We start from the raw sequence: 23,914 nt of genomic DNA on the forward strand, positions 1-23,914 counted from the left end.
ATATCAAGAAAAGAACACTGTGCCTACTGTGAAGCATGGAGGAGGCTCTGTTATGTTCTGGGCTGCTTTGCTGCATCTGGCACAGGGTGTCTTGAATCTGTGCAGGGTACAATGAAATCTCAAGACTATCAAGGGATTCTAGAGAGAAATGTGCTACCCAGTGTCAGAAAGCTTGGTCTCAGTCGCAGGTCATGGGTCTTGCAACAGGATAATGACCCAAAACACACAGCTAAAAACACCCAAGAATGACTAAGAGGAAAACATTGGACTATTCTGAAGTGGCCTTCTATGAGCCCTGACCTAAATCCTATTGAGCATCTTTGGAAAGAGCTGAAACATGCTGTCTGGAAAAGGCAACCTTCAAACACGAGACTACTGGAGCAGTTTTCTCATGAGGAGTGGGCCAAAATACCTGTGGAGAGGTGCAGAAGTCTCATTGACAGTTACAGGAATCGTTTGATTGCAGTGATTGCCTCAAAAGGTTGTTCAACAAAATGTTAAGTTAAGAAGAACCATCATTTCTGTCCAGGCCGATTTCATGAGTTTAATTTTTTTTTAAATTCTGTGGAAGCAGAAAAGCAATGTCTGACTTTCATTTGTTCATTTTCATAGATTTTTTAATTTATTATCACTTTTGTCAGATTCAAGTTATTTCTGTGACCATTGTGGGTTTTTCTTTCATTAAACGAGGGGTACCAACAATTTTGACCACGTGTGTATATATATATATATATATATATATATATATATATATAGTCCATTTTTTAGCTCTTTTTCAGGTGGGTTCCAGGCACCTGAAAAAACTGCATGTGCACATACCGTTAAGGCTTGTTTCCCATGATGAGTTTTTAATGTTGCAGAATTTCTGTACCATTTTTCCACCCATTAAGTAAAATAGGTTACTTGCATTTTTTCTAAAATACGCAGCGGAAAATACTCAACAAAAACACATCGTGGAAACGCAGTATAACAGTGACTTTTTGAAGAGATGTTAACATCCCTGGTTATGTCTCCACAGGTGTATTTAGGTGAGCGACAGTGAAGACATTCCATCGACAGGTGCTGGCGAGAAGTGAGCATGATACTTGCTGCATCCTGACAGGCACCTGTCTATACATCGTTCACCTTCCAAAGCAGAATAAGAAGTATACAAACATACACTGCTTACCTTACTGTTATCATTAGCCTTTCCTAAAAGGAAACAAATACAAATTGTTATTAAGACTTTATCTTCATAAATGTAAGAAAACACATTTAAATGTAAGCCTGTGTGAAAAAATGATGTCTGTTGAGAAAACATTCAGATTTCTGCTGAGCACCATTACTTACTTCTGTACCAAATGTATACAACAATCATGATGATGATGATGATGATTAGGAGAAAACCCACTATAGGTAATGATATATATAGGTCTGTAAAATAAGGGAAAAAAATAAGTATTGGGTAAAATGTTACTATACTGGGAATTACTTAAAAAGCAATGCCCATAATGCACATAAGTTAGCAAAAAACTTCCATTCTAAGGGGTCCCTCACACTAGCGTTTATCGGATAGCACTCGGACCAATGTTATACTAAGGGTCAGTGCAGATCTGCAACTCTTTTCTCATGCCGATTCGACATGAGAAAAAAAGTCGCAGCATACTGAGCAGTTCTGGTTGGCAGGGGTGCCGGGTGTCGCACCCCCACCGATCGGACATTGATCCTAAGGATGAGCCATGTTAAAGTAGTGCACAACCTCTTTAAAGAATCGAACACGTAGTTTATGCATTTGATCCTCTATACTCACCTGATTGGGATCCTGCTTGGTCATCTGGTGGATCGGTTGGTACTAAAATCAATAAAAGTACATCCAAGAGTGAGCGGAACAGAAAATACCAACATGAATGATCTCACAATGGGAACTGTCTTCAGTAGGTTTCTTGTACTTGCCCCCCCCCCACCTTCCCTGCCCAGTTGCTGCTCACTGTCATCACCATCAGTGAAGTGAGAGTCGATTAATTTTAGCGTGCATCCATATAATCCGTGTGCTGTATGCGCTCATGTACATTGCATTGTGAATGGAGAAGATGACGTGGAAAAACCTAAACTCTGTATTCTCCAAGCCCATAAAACATTCAGCTCCCAATCACACATATTAATGCCCAGGAGTACTCCCTTGTCACTTACTTGCTTTGCGCCTAGTCACATCATTGAATGAATCATTTGGCTTCAGCACTAAAAATGATAAAAAAAAAGGAGTGAATGTAAAAAAAATTAAAAATATAAGGTACATATAGCAGTATTAATGTGAGAGAAATGGGGTACTAATGGGGATATTCTAGTATGGGGATAGAAATGAGAGTAAGGAAATAGATCTTTTTTCTATGTTGTTTAGTTTTTACTATAGATCTATGCCCACTTTTTTTCAATGGAATAATTCTGCATGCGAGGTGCAGAATACAGACTGTATACGGTACCGGTCGGCTCGTCGTTCATATTGGCTTTTGTTGAGGTAGGATTTGGTGCAGAAACGTCTTCACAAACTGTGTCGTTAGTTGGCGTACATGGATTCTTGATCCGTTGACCTTCACCACACCTTAGGAGAAACATGGTGATGTCTTAGGTCAGACTGACACAGTGTGAACCCCCATACAATGCTCAGTCAATACCATCATACAGTGAGCAGATTAATGGCTCCACAAAAAGCAATCTAACACCCATTATGGTCCCGCACACTGTTAAAAAGGTTGTCTGGTGCTGCTCACTTACACATCAGGAGGCAAGCGGTGCTGATGACGCTGCATTGGAACATGGCTGTCAGGACACATGTACTCTAGGCAGTTATTATGCACCCATTAGAACAAGACACTTTAAGGCTACCTGTCGATTGTGCACGCATCGTAGCATGTGTTTGCAGAGTCACTCACCTCATCAGTGCTACTCACCTCCTAATGCGGAAGTGAGTGGTGCCTAACAACCACTCTGGAGTGCGCCCTGATATAACTGAGACTTTCCTTCAATGCTGAGCGATAGTCCTGCTCTTTTCATTGTAGGAACATAGTCACCAAAAATCTGGCATGCATATAGAATGATCAAAAGTAAAGGGGAAATCAAGAAGATGTAGATAAAGAGTTAATCTCATATACAGCACCACCATGTAGGACCAGCAGTCCTGGGCGTACCTACAATAGGTGCACGGGTTGCAATCGCACCCGGTCCCTGGAACCTAGGGGGCCCAAAAAGTCCCTTTGGCCCATATGAAAAGACCAATACTATTAAAGACGTAATTGGGGGGACGTTGGAGCTTTTGTATTGGGGCCCATGAGCTTCAAGTTACGCCACTGCCAGCATGGGTGGTGTTGTATCAGCCAACTTCAAAGTGGGTGCTCTCAGTGATGGTAGGTATTTCTTAATAGGTATTTGATGACAAGAACCTCAATGATATAATTTAAATTAAAGGGCTTGTTTACTTTGAAGGATCCCTTCTCATACACTACCGTTCAAAAGTTTGGGGTCATTTAGAAATTTCATTAATTTTGAAAGAAAAGCACATTTTTTTTCAATGAAGCTAACATTAAATGAATCAGAAATACACTCTATACATTGTTAATGTGGTAAATGACTATTCTAGCAACAAACGTCTGGTTTTTATTGCAATATCTACATAGGTGTATAGAGGCCTATTTCCAACAACCACCACTCCAGTGTTTTAATGGTACATTGTGTTTGCTAACTGTGTAAGAAGGCTAATGGATGTTCAGAAAAGCCTAGAAAACCCTTGCGCAAGTAAGTTAGTCCAGCTGAAAACGGTTTGACTGATTTGAGAAGCTATAAAATTGACCTTCCTTTGAGCTAGTTGAGAATCTGGAGCATTACATTTGTTTGTTCTATGAAACTCTCAAAATGGCCAGAAAAAGAGAACTTTCATGTGAAACTCGGCAGTCTATTCTTGTTCTTAGAAATGAAGTCTATTCCATGTGAGAAATTGCCAAGAAACTGAAGATTTCCTACAATGGTGTGTACTACGCCCTTTAGAGGAGAGCACAAACAGGCTCTAGCCAGAGTAGAAAAAGAAGTGGGAGGCCCCGCTGCACAAATGAGAACAAGACAAGTACATTAGAGTCTCTAGTTTGAGAAATCACAGCTTCTTAACTGGCAGCTTCATTAAATAGTACACGCAAAACGCCAGTGTCAACGTCTACAGTAAAGAGGTGACTCCAGGATGCTGGCCTTCAGGGCAAAGTGACAAAGAAAAAGCCATATCTGAGACTGGCTAATAAAAGAAAAAGATTAATATGGGCAAAAGAACATATACATTGGACAGCGGAAGATTGGAAAACAGTTTTATGGACAGACGAATCAAAGTTTGAGGTGTTTGGTCACACAGAAGAACATTTGTGAGACGCAGAACAACTGAAAAGATGCTGGAAGAGTGCCTGACGCCATCTGTCAAGCATGGTGGAGGTAATGTGATGGTCTGGGGTTGCTTTGGTGCTTGTAAAGTGGGAGATTTGTACAAGGTAAATGGGATTTTGAATAAGGAAGGCTATCATTCCATTTTGTCATACCCTATGGACAGTACTTGATTGGAGCCAATTTCATCCTACAACAGGACAATGACCCAAAGCACACCTCCAAATTATGCATGAACTATTTAGGGAAGAAGCAGGCAGCTGGTATTCTACCTGTAATGGAGTGGCCAGCGCAATCACCAGATCTCAACCCCATTGAGCTGTTGTGGGAGCAGCTTGACCGTATGGTACGCAAAAAGTGCACATCAAGCCAATCTAACTTGTGGAGGGGCTTCAGGAAGCATGGGGGGAAATTTCTCAAGATTACCTCAGCAAATTAACAGCTAGAATGCCAAAGGTCTGGAATGCTGGAATTGATGCAAAGGAGCATTCTGTGATGAAAGCAAAGTTTGAAGAAGATTATTCTTTCTAATAAAAATCATTATTTCTAGCCTTGTCAATGTCTGGACTATATTTTATATTCATTTTGCAACTCATTTGATAAATAAAAGTATGAGTTTTCATGGAAAACACAAAATTGTCTGGGTGACCCTAAACTTTTGAACGGTAGTATATGCAATATGATGTAGATGGAGCAACTCTTACTTTGAAAAAGCCTGTACGTGCTTGCAGACTATGAGTGTTGCTACTGTCATTGACGTATTAAAAGGCATCATATCTCTCATGGTTTCATATATTTTCCATACTATTTGATACCTTGAACACCGGTGGCAGATTTCACAGTATTCATTAGGACCACAATAATACCCGGGTTTGCATTTGCATTCCGTATTGGCTTCCGGTGTACACTTGTGTACTAAGACTTTATCTGCAACATAGAAAGGAAATAAGCAAGTGAGCTCTCCTGTATATATGCATTCACTACTAATTAAAATAATATTAAATACGTTACAGAAAACCTGTCAGAAGGCGGTAGTAGTATGGCTATTGTAGGGATTCACGCTCTCAGGTAGGCATTAGGTAGCATTTACACAGGCAATGTGGTTTGGTCCAAACATGTGCAGTTTTATTACTTTCATAAAACTCCAAGGGATTCAAAAAAACAAAAACAGCCTCTTCTGGGCATAAAGGTATCACAGCAAATAAACAGTTAATTCAGCAGGCACATATACACTGTGTGCAGAATTATTAGGCAAATACGTATTTTGATCACATGATACTTTTTATACATGTTGTCCTACTCCAAGCTGCATAGGGTTGAGAGCCCGCTACCAATTAAGTAAATCTGGTGATGTGCATCTCTGTAATGAGGAGGGGTGTTGACTAATGACATCAACACCCTATATAAGGTGTGCTTAATTATTAGGCAACTTCCTTTCCTTTGGCAAACTGGGTCAGAAGAGAGATTTGACGGGCTCTGAAAAGTCCAAAATTGTGAGATGTCTTGCAGAGGGATGCAGCAGTCTTGAAATTTCCAAACTTTTGAAGCGTGATCACCGAACAATCAAGCGTTTCATGGCAAATAGACAACAGGGTCGTAAGAAGCGTGTTGGCCAAAGAAAGGCGCAAAATAACTGCCCATGAATTGAGGAAATTCAAGCGTGAAGCTGCCAAGATGCCATTCGCCACCAGCTTTGCCATATTTTAGAGCTGCAACATTATTGGAGTATCAAAAAGCACAAGGTGTGCGATACTCAGGGACATGGCCAAGGTAAGGAAGGCTGAAAAACGACCACCTTTGAACAAGAAACATAAGATAAAACGTCAAGAATGGGCCAAGAAATATCTTAAGACTGATTTTTCAAAGGTTTTATGGACTGATGAAATGAGAGTGACTCTTGATGGGCCAGATGGATGGGCCAGAGGCTGGATCAGTAAAGGGCAGAGAGCTCCACTCCGACTCAGACGCCAGCAATGTGGTGGTGGGGTACTGGTATGGGCTGGTATCATCAAAGATGAACTTATAGGACCTTTTCGGGTTGAGATGGAGTGAAGCTCAACTCCTAGACCTACTGCCAGTTTCTGGAAGACAACTTCTTCAAGCAGTGGTACAGGAAGAAGTCGGTATTGTTCAAGAAAAACATGATTTTCATGCAGGACAATGCTTCATCACATGCATCCAACTACCACACAGCGTGGCTGGCCAGTAAAGGTCTAAAAGAAAATAATGACATGGCCCCCTTGTTCACCTGATCTGAACCCCATAGAGAACCTGTGGTCCATCATAAAATGTGAGATCTACAGGGAGTGAAAACAGTACACCTCTGGGAACAGTGTCTGGGAGGCTGTGGTGGCTGCTGCATGCAATGTTGATCGAAAACAGATCAAGCAACTGGCAGAATCTATGGATGGAAGGCTGTTGAGTGTCATCATAAAGAAAGGTGGCTATATTGATCACTAATTTTTTTGTTTTTTGTTTTTGCATGTCAGAAATGTTTATTTCTAAATTTTGTGCACTGATATTAGTTTACCTGGTGAAAATAAACAAGTGAGATGGGATTATATTTGGTTTTTATTAAGTTGCCTAATAATTCTGCACAGTAATAGTTACCTGCACAAACAGATATCCTGCTAAGATAGCCAAATCTAAAAAAAAAAACAGTCCAACTTCCAAAAATATTAAGCTTGGATATTTATGAGTCTTTTGGGTTGAGGTTCGGTCCTACCAGTATTGGTATCCCCTTCAGCTTGAGCTCCAGCAGCATCCAGCCCCAAACTGAAGTGTTCAACTCCATGCAGTGTTCAAGTTGAACAGGCTGCAGCTTCCACATGTTATTCTGCAACTCCAACACACAGACTGCTCAGCTTTCCTAGCTGACTTGTGCAGTCTCCATTCAGAGAGAGACCCTGGCTTGTCTCTCTCCCAGCTACAGCTCACATTTTTGTTGGACACTCACCAGCTTCAACACCCTCCACTGTACTCAACATCCGGCAGACTGACACAAGGGGAACCCATTTCCTGGTTCGTAGTTATAGCCAGGTGCATATAGTTAAGACCTGAAGTTCTAGGATTTAACCCAGTCCTTCCTGGCTTTGCTACACGGTGTAGCGGTTTGTTCCCCAATGAAATCTATACCTTTTTTGTAGAGTTCCAATATGCCGGTCAAATCAAGCTGGACGTACATTGGCCTGTTTCTTTCACGCACACAGTGCACTTCCACCCTAAAGTGCATATGGCTTCTACACTAGATTTCTCCTGACTGGTATATCGTAAAGATGAGATCAGTGTACTTGTAGGCTGCAGAGAAATCTCAACAGATATCAAGGCCCACTGGGTTGGGGTATTATTGCAATGGAGGTAGACATTCTGTTCGCTTGTGAAGCCAAAGGTTGGGTAGACAATAAGTTCTCTATATGTAGCAATTGTAGTCTGGAGGGTACATTCCACATCTCGAATGGGTGCTCCCACTGTCTACATTCTGTACTTTTACTTTTAATAAATTGTATAATATATGATCATTGGAGAACAATGAGGTGATGAGTTTTGTTAGCGAGTACGTAGCTCAGGAACATACTTGAGTAGACTAGGCCTATGTTACCCAAGTAGCCATCAACACCTAGAAGCAGGAATAGCACTTTTTCTGGGCTAATTTAGTGAAGATCGTGCTTGTATATACTTGGAAACCCTTTAAATGGTCGGTTGGCCAGAAACAGTTTTCAATAATATTAACTGCTGATGTATTAAAAAAAAACGCACGGCACACAGATGACAAATGAGACAAAAATCGTTTGAGTTTTCCAGATGAAAATCGGACACTTTTTTATGCTCGTGTGATCCGATTCCCCACCTTAAGGCTCATACAGACATCAGTTTATTGCGTACTGGTTCCGGCAAAAAAGAACCTTGTCATTTAGACGGTCTAGATAGAGTCAGCAATTCAGCCAGTAATAATGCCCAAATTGTCCAGACACACAAAGTACAATGCTTGCTATGCTTTACAACAAAGCACATGGCATCTGTACAGTGGGGTGACCTTCATGTGGGTGTTTTCCAGGCGTTCTGACAGTACGGGATTGTTTTATAGGATTTCTTGGAATTTGTGCAGACAGATCTGATCCCATTTTCTGGGATTCTTTTGTAATGCCAGTGTAAGCCACTAGGCAATGTCTTTTGTTACGTTGTAAGGTGTCCATGCAAAGTGTAGCATTCATCCATGCACTTGTGCACATGTATACAGACAGTCCATTGACTTAAACCTTTTCCCAACATATGATGTACGTGTTCGTCACCCGTCAGGTGTGGGTATAAGGAGCGCGCTCAGGCTGGGCTTCATACGAGACAGCGGTTTGCACAACATACTGGAATGTTGCAGTATATAGTACAGGTGATCAAACAATGAGGACGAAAAAATACAGTAAAATGTAAAAGGTTTAAAAAATAAATAAAAAAAAAAGTTATGACATTTGCAAAAGGAGGAGGAAAAAAATGAAATTACAAAGAGGAAAACTGCGTCCTTTTGGGGTTAAAACGCTCAGGTTACAAAATGTTATCTTTTTTGCATTTCATGTGCATTACCGTCTTTACAGGTGTCGCAAGGTAAGCAGTCTTCAATTCCATTGGGGCTGGCAGTAAAGTCTTTTCCCCGAGTGCAGGCTTCACATACTCCACGGGCGTGGTTCACATTGCAATGCACAGAGACATGCGTTCCTGGTACAAGAGATAATGAATGAGCAGATTACTCCACGTGAACATGGCTACTATAAAAATTCCTTTAAATCTGGTAGTATCAATGCAACCAAACAGGTGCCAGATTGTGAAATATTCTGGATTATTGGACAGTACGATTATTAGAGTCTTTTCTATTAGAGAACCTTCATGAAGAAAGTAAAGTACCAGAATATTAGACTTTCTGGATTACTAAATGCAAGGTTAAATGAGTTTCACAGAACTTCGCATTAAATGAATGTTAAAACCAAGTACGGGTTCTCCGTGCATCATGGCAGGACAAGTCAGTTCAGTGCAGCTTCCCACCTGCTTGTTCTCCATCTCTGTCCTTTTCTGGCTCTATGAAGCCAGAGCTGTCAATCAAAGAAGAGGGGGGTGGAGTTAGAGGGAAGGTGCATTTAAATCCTCTGCCCCTCCACGGTGCACAAAGTGCCTTTAACTAGGTTTGAACAGTGACCTACTACCCAATTCTTTAGGATCACTTTTACTTTTTTTTCTAGCACTGCACCATTCCAGCTGATTGAGTGTTGCAATCTCAACCCCTTTTCTATATATTGCAGTCACTTCCATGCATTTAAAAGGCGGATGTGTCATAGTTCAAAAGTGGTCAGATTTTGCTCTCATTTTATTTCTGTGCACTGAATGTTTATTTTAAATCCACCATTCTAGAGATGTGGGCCGTTTTATTTAGTGCTAAATTGTATGGTTTTCACCAAGGGGTCGTAGCTCACAGGATCCTCTGGGGTGTGTCTTTAGGCTGCTCTGCATAATTGCATTGTGAGTCACACCCCTTTGGTAAAAGACCATTAGCACTAAGTGGAAAGGCAGATAGCTCTGGAACCGTATGGCGGATTTAAAATAAGCATTCTAAAAGAAAGAAAACTCAGGAGGGCTTCAGGAAAAAAAAATAGAACAAAAACTGACCACTTTTGACCTATAGACAGGAGTGTTTGGGCAAAACAAATTATCATATATCCAGAGGATGGGTAATAACCTATTGATTGGTAGGAGGTAGAGATGAGCGAACCTGAACTTTAAAGTTCGGGATTTGTGTCCGGTGCTGAACTCCGAACAAGGACTCCTACCTGAAGTCCGTTTTAACGTTTGTCAATGTCTGGAATTCGGGAGACGAGAGAGAGAATTCGGGTCCCCATTGATTTCAATGGGGTTCGGGTTCAAGTTCGGGTACCTATACCAAATTTTGGACTAACGTTCGGTCAGGTACCAGAACCCGAATTTCCACAGGTCCGCTCATCCCTAGTTAGGGGGTCCAACCGCTGGGACAGCACCGATCTGAAAACTTAGGCACTTTTATCTCCGTTAGAATGGAGAGGTCCTCCGTTCCATTCATTCTCTACGGAGCTGCTGAGTATTGAGCTTCGTTTCTTTTTCCAACAGCCCCAAAGAGAATGAATTGAGTGGCAGGCAGGCATGGGGATAAAAATTCAGTCGGTCCATTGAATAAGTTAAGTATCTTCTAAAACTATTACTGTGCAATCCCTGTAAATGTACTGCAGGGATCAGGATCCAATATTGTGGGACCCCACTAGTAATGCTGCTTCAATATGAGTATAAGACCACTTAAGATCTTTATATAACCTAGAGAAACTTTTCATGACATAAAATCATGTTATACTCTAATGAGTCTTACCTGCTGGACAATGTCTGCAGCAATGACCATTGTACCAATATTCATCATCATCAACATAGCACTCTAGCTCCCGGACAGTTCTATTAAGAGCATTCCCATTATGTAGGTTAGCTGGCAACGCATATGAAACCTGTTACAAAAATGGAACATAGTTCAGACTATGAAACCACCGCACAACTGTAACCACTCTCCATCAGTCCATGTTTTACATCATACTATGCGGCGGCGCCTCTTAAAGGCAATGTTCACACATCGCAGTGCAAACTTCATGGACTGGGAGGTGGGAGATAGTGTCTTAAAGTGTCAAAAACTACTTTCAAACAACTAATTCCTACGGTACCCATGAGAAATGATAACATTTGTCCTAAATTGGAAGATTGGCATTTGAGAGTCTGACTAGCCAATATCATGGCTACTGTGTGCTGGGACTCAGGTAGTTTTTTGGGGCAAGACATCATCTCCCTATCAATGCAATTGAAAACTTTTTAAAACTAATGTTTTCCCTATTGCAATTATGGTGAAGTCAACATCAGTACAGGCTTGTGCATAACTTCCTATTACAAACCTCAACAATTCAACTCATTAAAACATTCATTTTTTTTCACCTGTGGAATTTGCTTTCATCTGTGCACCGCCTATAGTTGGCAAAGAAGAAAAGTGGTGATGGCTTGTCTGTACATAAGGTGTCAACTAACAGTAAGCAAGGATGGAATTCCCCGCAGAAAAAGTAATCGGGCAAAGAATGGTGCCAGAATGAAACGCTGACACTGTAAATCCATATTAACCCCCTGGCGCAAGTGACATAGTTCTAGTCTGAAAAACATCATTCCCATTCGATTTACTAAATGCAGCCAAAAAGAATTACCTTCTTTCATTTAACAGACTTTCGGCAACCTTATTTCTACTTCTACAACTGATTGTAAACAGCTAACTTAAATAGTACTTGTTAAATATCTTGCAATTTTTGCTCCAAATTATCACTGAATTGCACAATTTTTCTTCTTGATTTGATAAATTTGTAGAACGATTGGCTGAAAGTCCAGTGAAATGACCTGTTCTGGTTGTTTTTTAACGCACACGGTATTAATATATAGATAGTATGAAAACAAGTTCTCTTCCCAGAAGGAAGTGGAGACAATTTATTTGCCTTTTACCATTCTTCTAACATGACTCATGTACTTGCTGACACAGAACATTTAGTCATGATGTAATTCACTGTGTCCTGCAAGGCGCTTGCTTACTTAATGTAAGAGGCCTATTATGCCTTAAGGCCGATCACATATTTGCTGTTCTTTTATATATTATTGCCTACTAATAACTAACACATTTTGTGTATCATGTCAGTATTATGTATAAGGATACTATGTACAAGAATATAATTACTATAGTACTGCACCTATGTACAAGAATATAACTACTATAATACTGCTCCTATATACATGAATATAACTACTATAATACTGCTTCTATGTACAAGAATATAACTACTATAATACTGCCCCCTATGTACAAGAATATAACTACTATAATACTGCTCCTATATACATGAATATAACTACTATAATACTGCTCCTATGTACAAGAATATAACTACTATAATACTGCCCCCTATGTACAAGAATATAACTACTATAATACTGCCCCTATGTACAAGAATATAACTACTATAATACTGCCCCCTATGTACAAGAATATAACTACTATAATACTGCTCCTATGTACAAGAATATAACTACTATAATACTGCTCCTATATACATGAATATAACTACTATAATACTGCTCCTATGTACAAGAATATAACTACTATAATACTGTCCCCTATGTACAAGAATATAACTACTATAATACTGCCCCTATGTACAAGAATATAACTACTATAATACTGCCCCCTATGTACAATAATATAACTGCTAAAATACTGCCCCTATGTACAATAATATAACTACTATAATACCGCCTCTATGTACAAGAATATAACTACTATAATACTGCTCCTATGTACAAGAATATAACTACTATAATACTGCTCCTATGTACAAGAATATAACTACTACTATAATACTGCCCCTATGTACAAGAATATAACTACTATAATACTGCCCCCTATGTACAAGAATATAACTACTATAATACTGCCCCCTATGTACAAGAATATAACTACTATAATACTGCTCCTATGTACAAGAATATAACTACTACTATAATACTGCCCCTATGTACAAGAATATAACTACTATAATACTGCCCCCTATGTACAAGAATATACCTACTATAATACTGCCCCCAATGTACAAGAATATAACTACTATAATACTGCCCCCTATGTACAAGAATATAACTGACATAATATTGCCTCTATGTACAAGAATATAATTACTATAATACTGCCCCCCATATACAAGACTATAACTACTATAATACTGCCCCTATGTACAAGAATATAACTACTATAATACTGTCCCCTATGTACAAGAATATAACTACTATAATACTGCCCCTATATACAATAATATAACTACTATAATACTGCCCCTATGTACAAGAATATAACTACTATAATACTGTCCCCTATGTACAAGAATATAACTACTATAATACTGCCCCTATGTACAAAATATAACTACTATAATACTGCCCCCTATGTACAAGAATATACCTACTATAATACTGCCCCCTATGTACAAGAATATAACTGACAGAATATTGCCTCTATGTACAAGAATATAATTACTATAATACTGCCCCCCATATACAAGACTATAACTACTATAATACTGCCCCTATGTACAAGAATATAACTACTATAATACTGCCCCCTATGTACAAGAATATAACTACTATAATACTGCTCCTATGTACAAGAATATAGCTACTATAATACTGCCCCCTATGTACAAGAATATAACTACTCTAATACTCCCCCCTATGTACAAGAATATAACTACTATAATACTGCCCCCTATGTACAAGAATATAACTACTATAATACTGCTCCTATGTACAAGAATATAGCTACTATAATACTGCCCCTATGTACAAGAATATAACTACTATAATACTCCCCCTATGTACAAGAATATAACTACTATAATACTGCCCCTATGTACAAGAATATAACTACTATAATACTGCTCCCTATGTACAAGAATATAACTACTATAATACTGCTCCTATGTATAAGAATATAACTACTATAATACTGCCCCCTATGTACAAGAATATAACTACTATAAGGCTAAGTGCCCACGATGCAGAAATGCTCCGGATTTTTTCTGCATCTCCCTGGCAGGAAAAACGCATGCGGACTTTACATGCGTTTTTCCTGCCAGGTAGAAGCGTTTGTCAAGCGTTTTTGCATGCGTGTTAGCAAGCGCTTTTCCAAGCGATTTTACCATCACTTGGAAAAGTGCTTGACAACTTGGTCACACTATATAAATCCATGCAACCGGCATGGATTTATATAGTGTGACCAAGTTACGATTCTGCAAATGCAGAATCAATAGTAAAAAAAAGAATAAAATGGTGAAAAATAAAAAAAATCATTAAACTCACCTTCCAATGGCCCCCGTTCTCCTTCTCCGGTGTCTTGCGCAGCTCGCGGTGGTGTAAAAGGACCTTCCATGGCGTCATTTAGTCATGTGACAGGTCTAGCGACCACCGACGTCAGCGGTCGCGTGACCTGTCACATGACTAAATGACGTCATGGAAGGTCCTTTTACACCACGGTGAGGCACCCAGGACACCACACGCAACGTGCAGGAGACAGGGGGCCATCAGAAGGTGAGTATAATGGTTTTTTTTTATTTTAATTCTTTTTTACTACAGGTACTATGGTACCCGGGTCTGGAGGAGAGTCTCCTCTTCTCCAGACCCGGGTATCATCCCCACACTGAATCCCTTAATATCTGCATGTGTACATGTAGTCATGCGGATGTTATGCGATTCAATTCAAGTCAATGGCGGCGATTACGCTGCGTGTCCGCAAAATTAATAGACATGCTGCGGATTTTTCCGCAATGATAATCTGCAGCGGAAATTTCCGCAGCATGTGCACAGCACATGCGGATTATCATTGGGGACCATGGGGCACGTATTACCAAGCGTTTAAGCGTTTTCGCTGTGGAAATTCCGCTGCAAAAACGCTTGAAAAACGCATAGTGGGCACGCAGCCTAATACTGCCCCTATGTACAAGAATATAACTACTATAATACTGTCCCCTATGTACAAGAATATAACTACTATAATACTGCCCCTATATACAAGAATATAACTACTATAATACTGTCCCTATGTACAAGAATGTAACTACTATAATACTGCCCTCTATGTACAAGAATATAACTACTATAATACTGCCCCTATGTACAAAAATATAACTACTATAATACTGCCCTCTATGTACAAGAATATAACTACTATAATACTGTCCCCTATGTACAAGAATATAACTACTATAATACTGTCCCTATGTACAAGAATGTAACTACTATAATACTGCCCTCTATGTACAAAAATATAACTACTATAATACTGCCCCTATGTACAAAAATATAACTACTATAATACTGCCCTCTATGTACAAGAATATAACTACTGTAATACTGCTCCTATGTACAAGAATATAACTACTATAATACTGCCCCTATGTACAAGAATATAACTACTATAATACTGTCCCTATGTACAAGAATAAAACTACTATAATACTGCGCCTATGTATAAGAATATAACTACTATAATACTGCCCCTATGTACAAGAATATAACTACTATAATACTGCCGCCTATGTACAAGAATATAACTACTATAATATTGCTCCTATGTACAAAAATATAACTACTATAATACTGCTCCCCATGTACAAGAATATAACCAAGGCTGTGGAGTCGGAGTCAATGTCTATTTTGGTGGAGTCAGAGTTGGTATAAAATGGACAGACTCTGACTCCTAAAATATATAATAAATTGAATTCAGTAGTTCAATGCAGGGTGTGCTGTAAATTTTTTCATAAGAATTTGGGAAAGTTATGAAATGCCGTATAAATGTCTGCTCTATTCCTGATCTAAGGATTTAGGCTTTTAGTTGAGATAAATCTGTGCTACACTTTATGTACATGCTCAGTAGTGAAGCAGTGCTTCGGAGTCGGTGGTTTGGCTTACCGACTCCACAGCCCTTATATATAGCTACTATAATACTGTCTCTATGTACAAGAATAATACTGCTCCTATGTACAATAATATAACTACTATAATATGCCCCTATGTACAAGAATATAACTACTATAATACTGCCCATATGGACAAGAATATAACTACTATAATACTGCCCCCTATGTACAAGAATATAACTACTATAATACTGCCCCTATGTACAAGAATATAACTACTATAATACTGCTCATATGTACAAGAATATAACTACTATAATACTGCCCCCTATGTACAAGAATATAACTACTATAATACTGCCTCCTATGTACAAGAATATAACTACTATAATACTGCTCCTATGTACAAGAATAGAACTACTATAATACTGCCTCTATGTACAAGAATATAACTACTATTATACTGCTCCATATGTACAAGAATATAATAACTATAATACTGCCCTCTAGGTACAAGAATATAACTGCTATAATACTGCCCCTTATTTTAAAAAATATATGTATTACAATACCACCATCTAAGTATGAGAATACAGTATATCTACTATAATAAGTTTGCACTCTTATCACTGTATGGATAGCTAGATTATAGAGGACAAATGTGGCCACCACAGTAGATGCTATTTAATTTGTGGCATTTCTAGATTTCTGAATTTTTCTATTTATGCAATGATTATGCAATGATATGGGATGTTAAGACTATAACATGATTATTACCGTACATTGCTTGTTTTGGGTTCAGTGCTGTGGTTTTGATAGAAGTCCTCTTCAGCTCTTTCACACGTCAGTGTGTCCGGTACGTGTGGTGATAGTTTCCACACATACAGGAGACACTGACAAACTCAGACCCATTCAAATGAATGGGACTGTGCACATGTCAGTGTGCTTCCATGGACCGTGTCCATGTCCGTTTTTTTGCGATGCACGGTCCGCAAAACATCCCACACAGATGACATCCGTGTGACACGTACCAGCACTTGAGAATCAGCGCTACAGTTAGCGCTGTTTCCAAGCGCTGAAAACTGCCCTCATCATGGTTCCCTGCCAGCGCTGCGATCAGCACCAGCAGGGACAATGATGAGGGTAGTAGTAGTCTGCTCCTGTAGTGTCCATGTGTAAAATAAGAATAAAATAATACCATAAAAACCATATACTCACCTGTCCGGAGATGTCCCCCACTGTAATCCTTGGACCAGTGACGCAGAGGAGCCGGGGAGAATGAGCCGCTCTAGAGCTGCGCTCAGTGAGTGACAGGACACCGCTCCTATGCTCAGTTCCAGAGCCGCTTGCTGGAGCGTCTCATTCTCCTCGGCGTCAGAGGATTACAGTGGGGGACACATAGAACAGGTGAGTATATGGATTTTATTATTTTATTCTTATTTTACACAGGGACACTGCAGGAGCAGACACTACTACCCTCATCATTGTCCCTGCTGGTGCTGATCACAGCACTGGCAGGAACCATGATGAGGGCAGTGTTCAGCACCCTGCACTTGGGAACAGAGCTAACTGTACACTGATTCCCGGGCGCCAGTCCGTGTGATCCTGATGCCGCACACGGTTGCTACATGTGTGACACATGCTGTACCTGATGAAATGAAAACTACCCAACATTGACAAGCAGTTAAGTGTCATGACCCCATGTTGTTGTCAGCTAGGACGTCATTTACCTGGGGACAAAATCCATTTAAGCTCAGCTAAATTTATGCAAATTCCCATTTTGCATCACATCTAAAATGTCAAGTGGAAGTTTTGGCTGTGTCCCTACAGATTCAAGCCCACAGTCATGAAGTAAGAATGCTGCAGGTATAGAAAAGGTTTGTGAACTGAACCTCAATGTAACCCCCTCCCAGAACTGACAATGTAGACATAAATAATCATAGTGGGTGTGGGTACGATCATATGGCAGTGGTTATGGTTTGACGTATCATTGCAATGTGATGTGCCCGGGGTGGCAGGAAGTGCAGGTTATACTGACTGCGGTTACTGTACTCAGTTACATCACTCACTTGCAAAACAAAGATTTCCTAGAAGTGGAAAAATATTATGTTTGTGTTTTTTTTTTACATTTATGTCAGTTGTCAATAATTATTACCTCTAGACCCAGAAAAAAATTGAGCATCAGTATTCTGAGTATGTATATGCCCCTAGTGTCTCCTATGTGATGTATATTCCCCATCACAGTGTCTCCTATGTAAAGTATATTCCCCACTCTAGTGTCTTCTGTGTAATGTATTTGCACCCCCCATTGTCTCCTGTGTAATGTATATGCACCACCCCAGTGTCTCCTGTGTAATCTATATGCACCACCCCAGTGTCTCCTGTGTAATGTATATGCACCACCCCAGTGTCTCCTGTGTAATGTATATGCACCACCCCAGTGTCATATATTTTGTAGCCACAATGTCACCTATGTGATGTATATACACCACCCCAGTGTCTCCTGTGCGATGTACATATGGCAGTCTCAATGTCCCTTATGTGATGTTTATTCTGCAGCCCCTTTGTCTCCTATGTGATGTGATCTATATACGGTAGTTTTGGTGTCTCCAATGTAATGTATATTACAGCAGTCTCTGTGAATCCTATGTTATGTATACAGCAGTCTCAGTATCTCCTATGTGATGTATACATTTGTCTCTGTGTCTCCCATGTGGTGTATATAGCAGTCTCTGTGTCTCCTATGTGGTGTATACAGCAGTTTCTGTGTCTCATATGTGATGTATATGCTCCAACCCCAGTGTCTTTCTCCAATGTGATGTATATACAGCAGTCTCGATGTCTCCTATGTGATATATACTGCAGACCTCTTACTGCTTGATTCATATAAACGTGATGTGAGCAGTGATGACTTTTCCACTTTGAGGAGGCCTGTGGTATAATATACATCTGTGTTCGGAACAACTTCATGCTGCGAGTTGTCTACAAAACTTATCGCAAACAGTAGACTGCGCTCCATACTGACACCAACTTGAAAGAGCAGTTGCAAGTAGCAACATCATCAATACTTAACATCACAGGCACACCAAAGAGAAGCTGCTCCAGCCATCACATTAGGGGTGAGTTAATGGTTTGACTAAATAGATCAGAATGATTTTCAAGTTGATCATTTTGTACAGCCCCAGAGTGATGATGTAATTATCCAAATGACCCTTGGCAGAAAAAAGGTTCCCCACCCCTGTCATAGAGTTTTGTTTGTTTGCAACATGACTGCAACCAGCAAAAACTTTATTAGGCTGCAACAATGTAACAGTCATTCCTTGCAGAAAGTAGAGACTGTGTTTTGAACCAATTACCACTAGAATAACGGAAACACCCAACTTTCACATTTAGGAATTAAAGACTCCGAGAATGTAAGAGTTAATCTGTGGCTGGCTCCGCTGCAGGATGGGGCAGGGCGGTGTGACGGAGGGAGCTGCATACTCGTGACAGGTATGATGTAAGAAAATCTGGATCAACGCCAAGTATCACTACCCTGCATGAGCAAAGTAGAGGAGTCCTGGACTCTGCTCACTCCAGGGTTATGTAGGAGTCATGTCTGTTGTCCTTAAATTTTAATAGGGTCTGACCCAATAGTAATGGAAAACTTGACCAAAGCCGTGCAGGACCTTGCGTTAACAGAGATCCACCATATTTTCTATTTCTCCTGCTAGGAAACCCCACAACCTAAACGTTCCCAATAATTGTGTCATATAGCCATGTGGTAGACGAATAAGCAAATCGCTCATTTGGTGGTGGATCAAATTGTAATGCGGGCATAAAAAAAAATTTTGTCGGCATTCTATATTGAAAGAGAACAATTAACGATTTTCAGTTCCCGTACTGTTTGTATCAGTCCATGTGAACGGGCCCATAAAACGAGAGTCGATCCTAAATCAAAATTAGTGCTAAAACTTTTTACCTGGAAGAAGCCATGCAGCACAAACCTCATGGAAATGTGAAAATACAATGAACGTCTGTTAATCTGGCATCTGATAATGCGGAAATCATAAAATTGCATTAACCAAGCGTCTGATAGTTTCTATATTATCTGGCACTAGTTTCAAGTAAAGATCAACAAAACCGGTCAGGAGATTAGTAACCGAAGACTAGGAAAAGGAACCCAAAAAGGAGCTTCTTATCTAGATGTGTTTTTTCCCTCGTTCTCATCCATTTTTTGTCTTTGTGCTCGTTTTTACTAATCTGGTGGCAATGCTTCTCATATACAAAAAAAACCTCTACCCATTAAAAAACAAATAAAAAAAAAAACACGGACAAGTGAACAGCCCCATAGACTATAATAGGAACCAGTTTTATGTGTGAAAAACGTGAATAGAACATGAAGGTGAAAAACGGACGTGTGAATGAGGCCTAATACACAGTTTTAGAAGATTTTGTGTCCTTTTTTTGGGGGGGGGGCTCACTTGCCTTCCTGAAGGTCTAATAACCCACGACGAGAGGTTTTCTAAACCTGTCCAATAATCTGGAATATCAGATAATCCAGATACCTCTTGTCCCTGCAACACTGAAATAATATATATATAAATATATACACTGCTCAAAAAAATAAAAGGAACATTTAAAAACAACAAAATATAACTCCAAGTAAATCAAACTTCTGTGAAATCAAACTGTCCACTTAGGAAGCAACACTGATTGACAATCAGTTTCACATGCTGCTGTGCAAATGGAATAGACAATAGATGGAAATTATTGGCAATTATCAAGACACCCTCAATAAAGGAGTGGCTCTGTAGGTGGGGACCACAGACCACATCTCAGTACCAATGCTTTCTGGCTGATGTTTTTGTCACTTTTGAATGTTGGTTGTGCTTTCACACTCGTGGTAGCATGAGACGGACTCTACAACCCACAGAAGTTGCTCAGGTAGTGCAGCTCATCCAGGATGGCACATCAATGCGAGCTGTGGCAAGAAGGTTTGCTGTGTCTGTCAGCGTAGTGTCCAGAGGCTGGAGGTGCTACCAGGAGACAGGCCAGTACACCAGGAGACGTGGAGGGGGCCGTAGGAGGGCAACAACCCAGCAGCAGGACCGCTACCTCCGCCTTTGTGCAAGGAGGAACAGGAGGAGCACTGCCAGAGCCCTGCAAAATGACCTCCAGCAGGCCACAAATGTGCATGTGTCTGCACAATTGGTTAGAAACCGACTCCATGAGGGTGGTATGAGGGCCTGATGTTACAGATGGGGGTTGACACCGTGCAGGACGCTTGGCATTTGCCACAGAACACCAGAATTGGCAAAGTCGCCACTTGTGCCCTGTGCTCTTCACAGATGAAAGCAGGTTCACACTGAGCACATATGACAGACGTGACAGAGTCTGGAGATGCCGTGGAGAGCGATCTGCTCCCTCAACATCCTTCAGCATGACCGGTTTGGCAGTGGGTCAGTAATGGTGTGGGGTGGCATTTCTTTGGAGGGCCACACAGCCCTCCATGTGCTCGCCAGAGGTAGCCTGACTGCCATTAGGTACCGAGATGAGATCCTCAGACCCCTTGTGAGACCATATGCTGGTGCGGTTGACCCTGGGTTCCTCCTAATGCAGGACAATGCCAGACCTCATGTGGCTGGAGTGTGTCAGCAGTTCCTGCAAGATGAAAGCAGTGAAGCTATGGACTGGCCCGGCCGTTCCCCAGACCTGAATCCAATTGACCACATCTGGGACATCATGTCTCGCTCCATCCACCAACGTCACGTTGCACCACAGACTGTCCAGGAGTTGGCGGATGCTTTAGTTCAGGTCTGGGAGGAGATCCCTCAGGAGACCATCCGCAACCTCATCAGGAGCATGCCCAGGCGTTGTAGGGAGGTCATACAGGCACGTGGAGGCCACACACAATACTCAGCCTCATCAGGAGCATGCCCAGGCGTTGTAGGGAGGTCATACAGGCACGTGGAGGCCACACACAATACTCAGCCTCATCAGGAGCATGCCCAGGCGTTGTAGGGAGGTCATACAGGCACGTGGAGGCCACACACAATACTGAGCCTCATTTTGACTTGTTTTAAGGACATTACATCAAAGTTGGATCAGCCTGTAGTGTGTTTTTCCACTTTAATTTTGGGGGTGACTCCATATCCAGGCCTCCATTGGTTAATAAATTTGATTTCCATTGATGATTTTTGTGTGATTTTGTTGTCAGCACATTCAACTTTTTACAGAGCAAAGTATTCAATGAGAATATTTCATTCATTCAGATCTAGGATGTGTTATTTGAGTGTTCCCTTTATTTTTTTGAGCAGTGTATATATCCACAAAAAATGGAGGCAGCATACAGATAGAGAATGAAAAAAATATATTTATTTTCTTTCAGTTTTTGCTCTTGATCAATACCAGATAGTGTTATGGACTAGGAGTCTAGTTCAGCTAAGTGTCCATACTGATTATCACCTAGCTCTCTAAAATGCCGGATTACCATGTAGAAATTTCTAGAGCAGTCAGATTACCAGGTGATGGCATTGGGGCCTTGGTTTACCTTTAGTCATGTGAGCGAGGAGACAAGGCGGGCCACGGGGCTGCTGCCTGCTCCACACATTCTCATAATATTGACATGTTTTGTTACTGGGCAACCATAACTAATTCACTGAGCGGCGGACTTTGATTTGGGTGTGATCGCCTCTAGGTCTATTCACATGAAAAGTGTAGTGCAATCTCAGTTTTTTTCCATGATCAGAGCAATTTTCTGCTATTTTTCCAAAAGCGCAAGATATATATTTTTTAATGGAACTATTTTTTATACACTAGTCTTTTCCCTATCTTAAGCTTAACCCTATACCTAGCCCTAAACCTATCCCTTACCCTAGCCCTAACCTGCACTGTGCCAGTCCATGAAGAAGCTGCACGGCTCATTTGAGATTAGTAGATGGGCCAAAGTTTTGCACTCCTATAGACTTTGGGGCTTTTGGCAATTTGTGGCGCCGTCCCCTCCGCTACGCCACTGCAGGGTCCACTTCTGTTTTAGGTTAGCGGAGTGTTAAAGCAGCCAATCAGAGCTCAATATTCATTTCCTAATCTGTTCTGGTTAAAATGAAAGCTGCACTGTGGTTGATAGAAGCCACAAGCGAGCGGTGCCAAAATTGTCACCGAGTTTTGTAGGACTTGCATTAGACACGTCATTGTTTGCACATATCTGTGCTAATATTTAATGCCACAATAATGGCGCACTACGTTGGTGGCTCGCCTGTTCTAACATGTTTTGCATGTGTGCCCCATTTTATGGTGCATAATTTATAGAGCTTTTTTCTTAGTAAATATCCCCCCAGCACCTTCAGGCCAATAATTGCAATCGTACCTTGAGCAAGAAAATAGACTGATATATGTTCTTGTGGATTCGTCTTCATACTTCAGCCATGTTCTTTCTATTAGACATTGGTCTTTTTTCATGTAATTCGAAAGACTAAATTGGGGCTACACAACGACTTTGGCTGTAACACATCTCACGTGGCCAAAGACTGCTGTATGTCCCTACTACGCAGCAAGTGAATGGGGTCACTTTGTGACCCGTACACTAAGCAAGTCACCAACAATCCAACAGTTCATTCCACATTATAATGAATACTGAATGAAAATAATATAAATTATTTTCCTAAAAAAAAAAAAAAAGGCCAAAATATTCTAAAGTGACAAATGAGTCAGACTGGGGAGATGTAATGTGTGACACCTTGCTGTCATGTCACCACCACAGCTTTATAGTCTGATAACAGTAATGAATAGTTGTAACTCTCGGCCATGCTGCGTGCGGTATCCTGTTTATTTTGGCAGCCAGGACGAGGGACTGGAAATCCCTTTTTTCTCCCCACAACCAAATGATTGCATCAGTGGCACAAGAAAAAAATACTCCGAATAGAAACCTAAATGAATTATAATATTACATCTATAATAAAGTCATTGCGCCAGTTATCCGCTCCACAAAAAATGGCGTCCACATAAAACTGGCCAGAAAATGGCCGCGCAGCCCTCCCCTCCCCCACAAAAAT

At 40.5% G+C, this 23,914-nt stretch overlaps 1 protein-coding gene across 4 annotated transcripts in view; it reads right to left on the minus strand.

Moving 5' to 3' along the window:
• LOC141173776 (uncharacterized) overlaps nt 1-23,914 on the minus strand; it is a 64,647-nt gene that overhangs the window by 19,925 nt on the left and 20,808 nt on the right. For all 4 annotated transcript variants that reach the window (XM_073658190.1, XM_073658189.1, XM_073658187.1 and 1 more), the window contains exons 2-9: nt 10,772-10,901; nt 8,971-9,102; nt 5,211-5,322; nt 2,460-2,578; nt 2,170-2,217; nt 1,790-1,831; nt 1,330-1,413; nt 1,169-1,191 (exon numbers count right to left, since the gene is read on the minus strand). In XM_073658190.1, coding sequence (XP_073514291.1) covers nt 1,169-1,191; nt 1,330-1,413; nt 1,790-1,831; nt 2,170-2,217; nt 2,460-2,578; nt 5,211-5,322; nt 8,971-9,102; nt 10,772-10,901 — 690 coding nt within the window. The remainder of the gene's footprint in view (nt 1-1,168; nt 1,192-1,329; nt 1,414-1,789; nt 1,832-2,169; nt 2,218-2,459; nt 2,579-5,210; nt 5,323-8,970; nt 9,103-10,771; nt 10,902-23,914) is intronic.

Source organism: Phyllobates terribilis, unplaced genomic scaffold, assembly GCF_046119375.1.
Source record: "Phyllobates terribilis strain yellow unplaced genomic scaffold, ASM4611937v1 Scaffold_13__5_contigs__length_258822181, whole genome shotgun sequence".
In the NCBI taxonomy this organism is placed as follows: Eukaryota; Metazoa; Chordata; class Amphibia; order Anura; family Dendrobatidae; genus Phyllobates; species Phyllobates terribilis.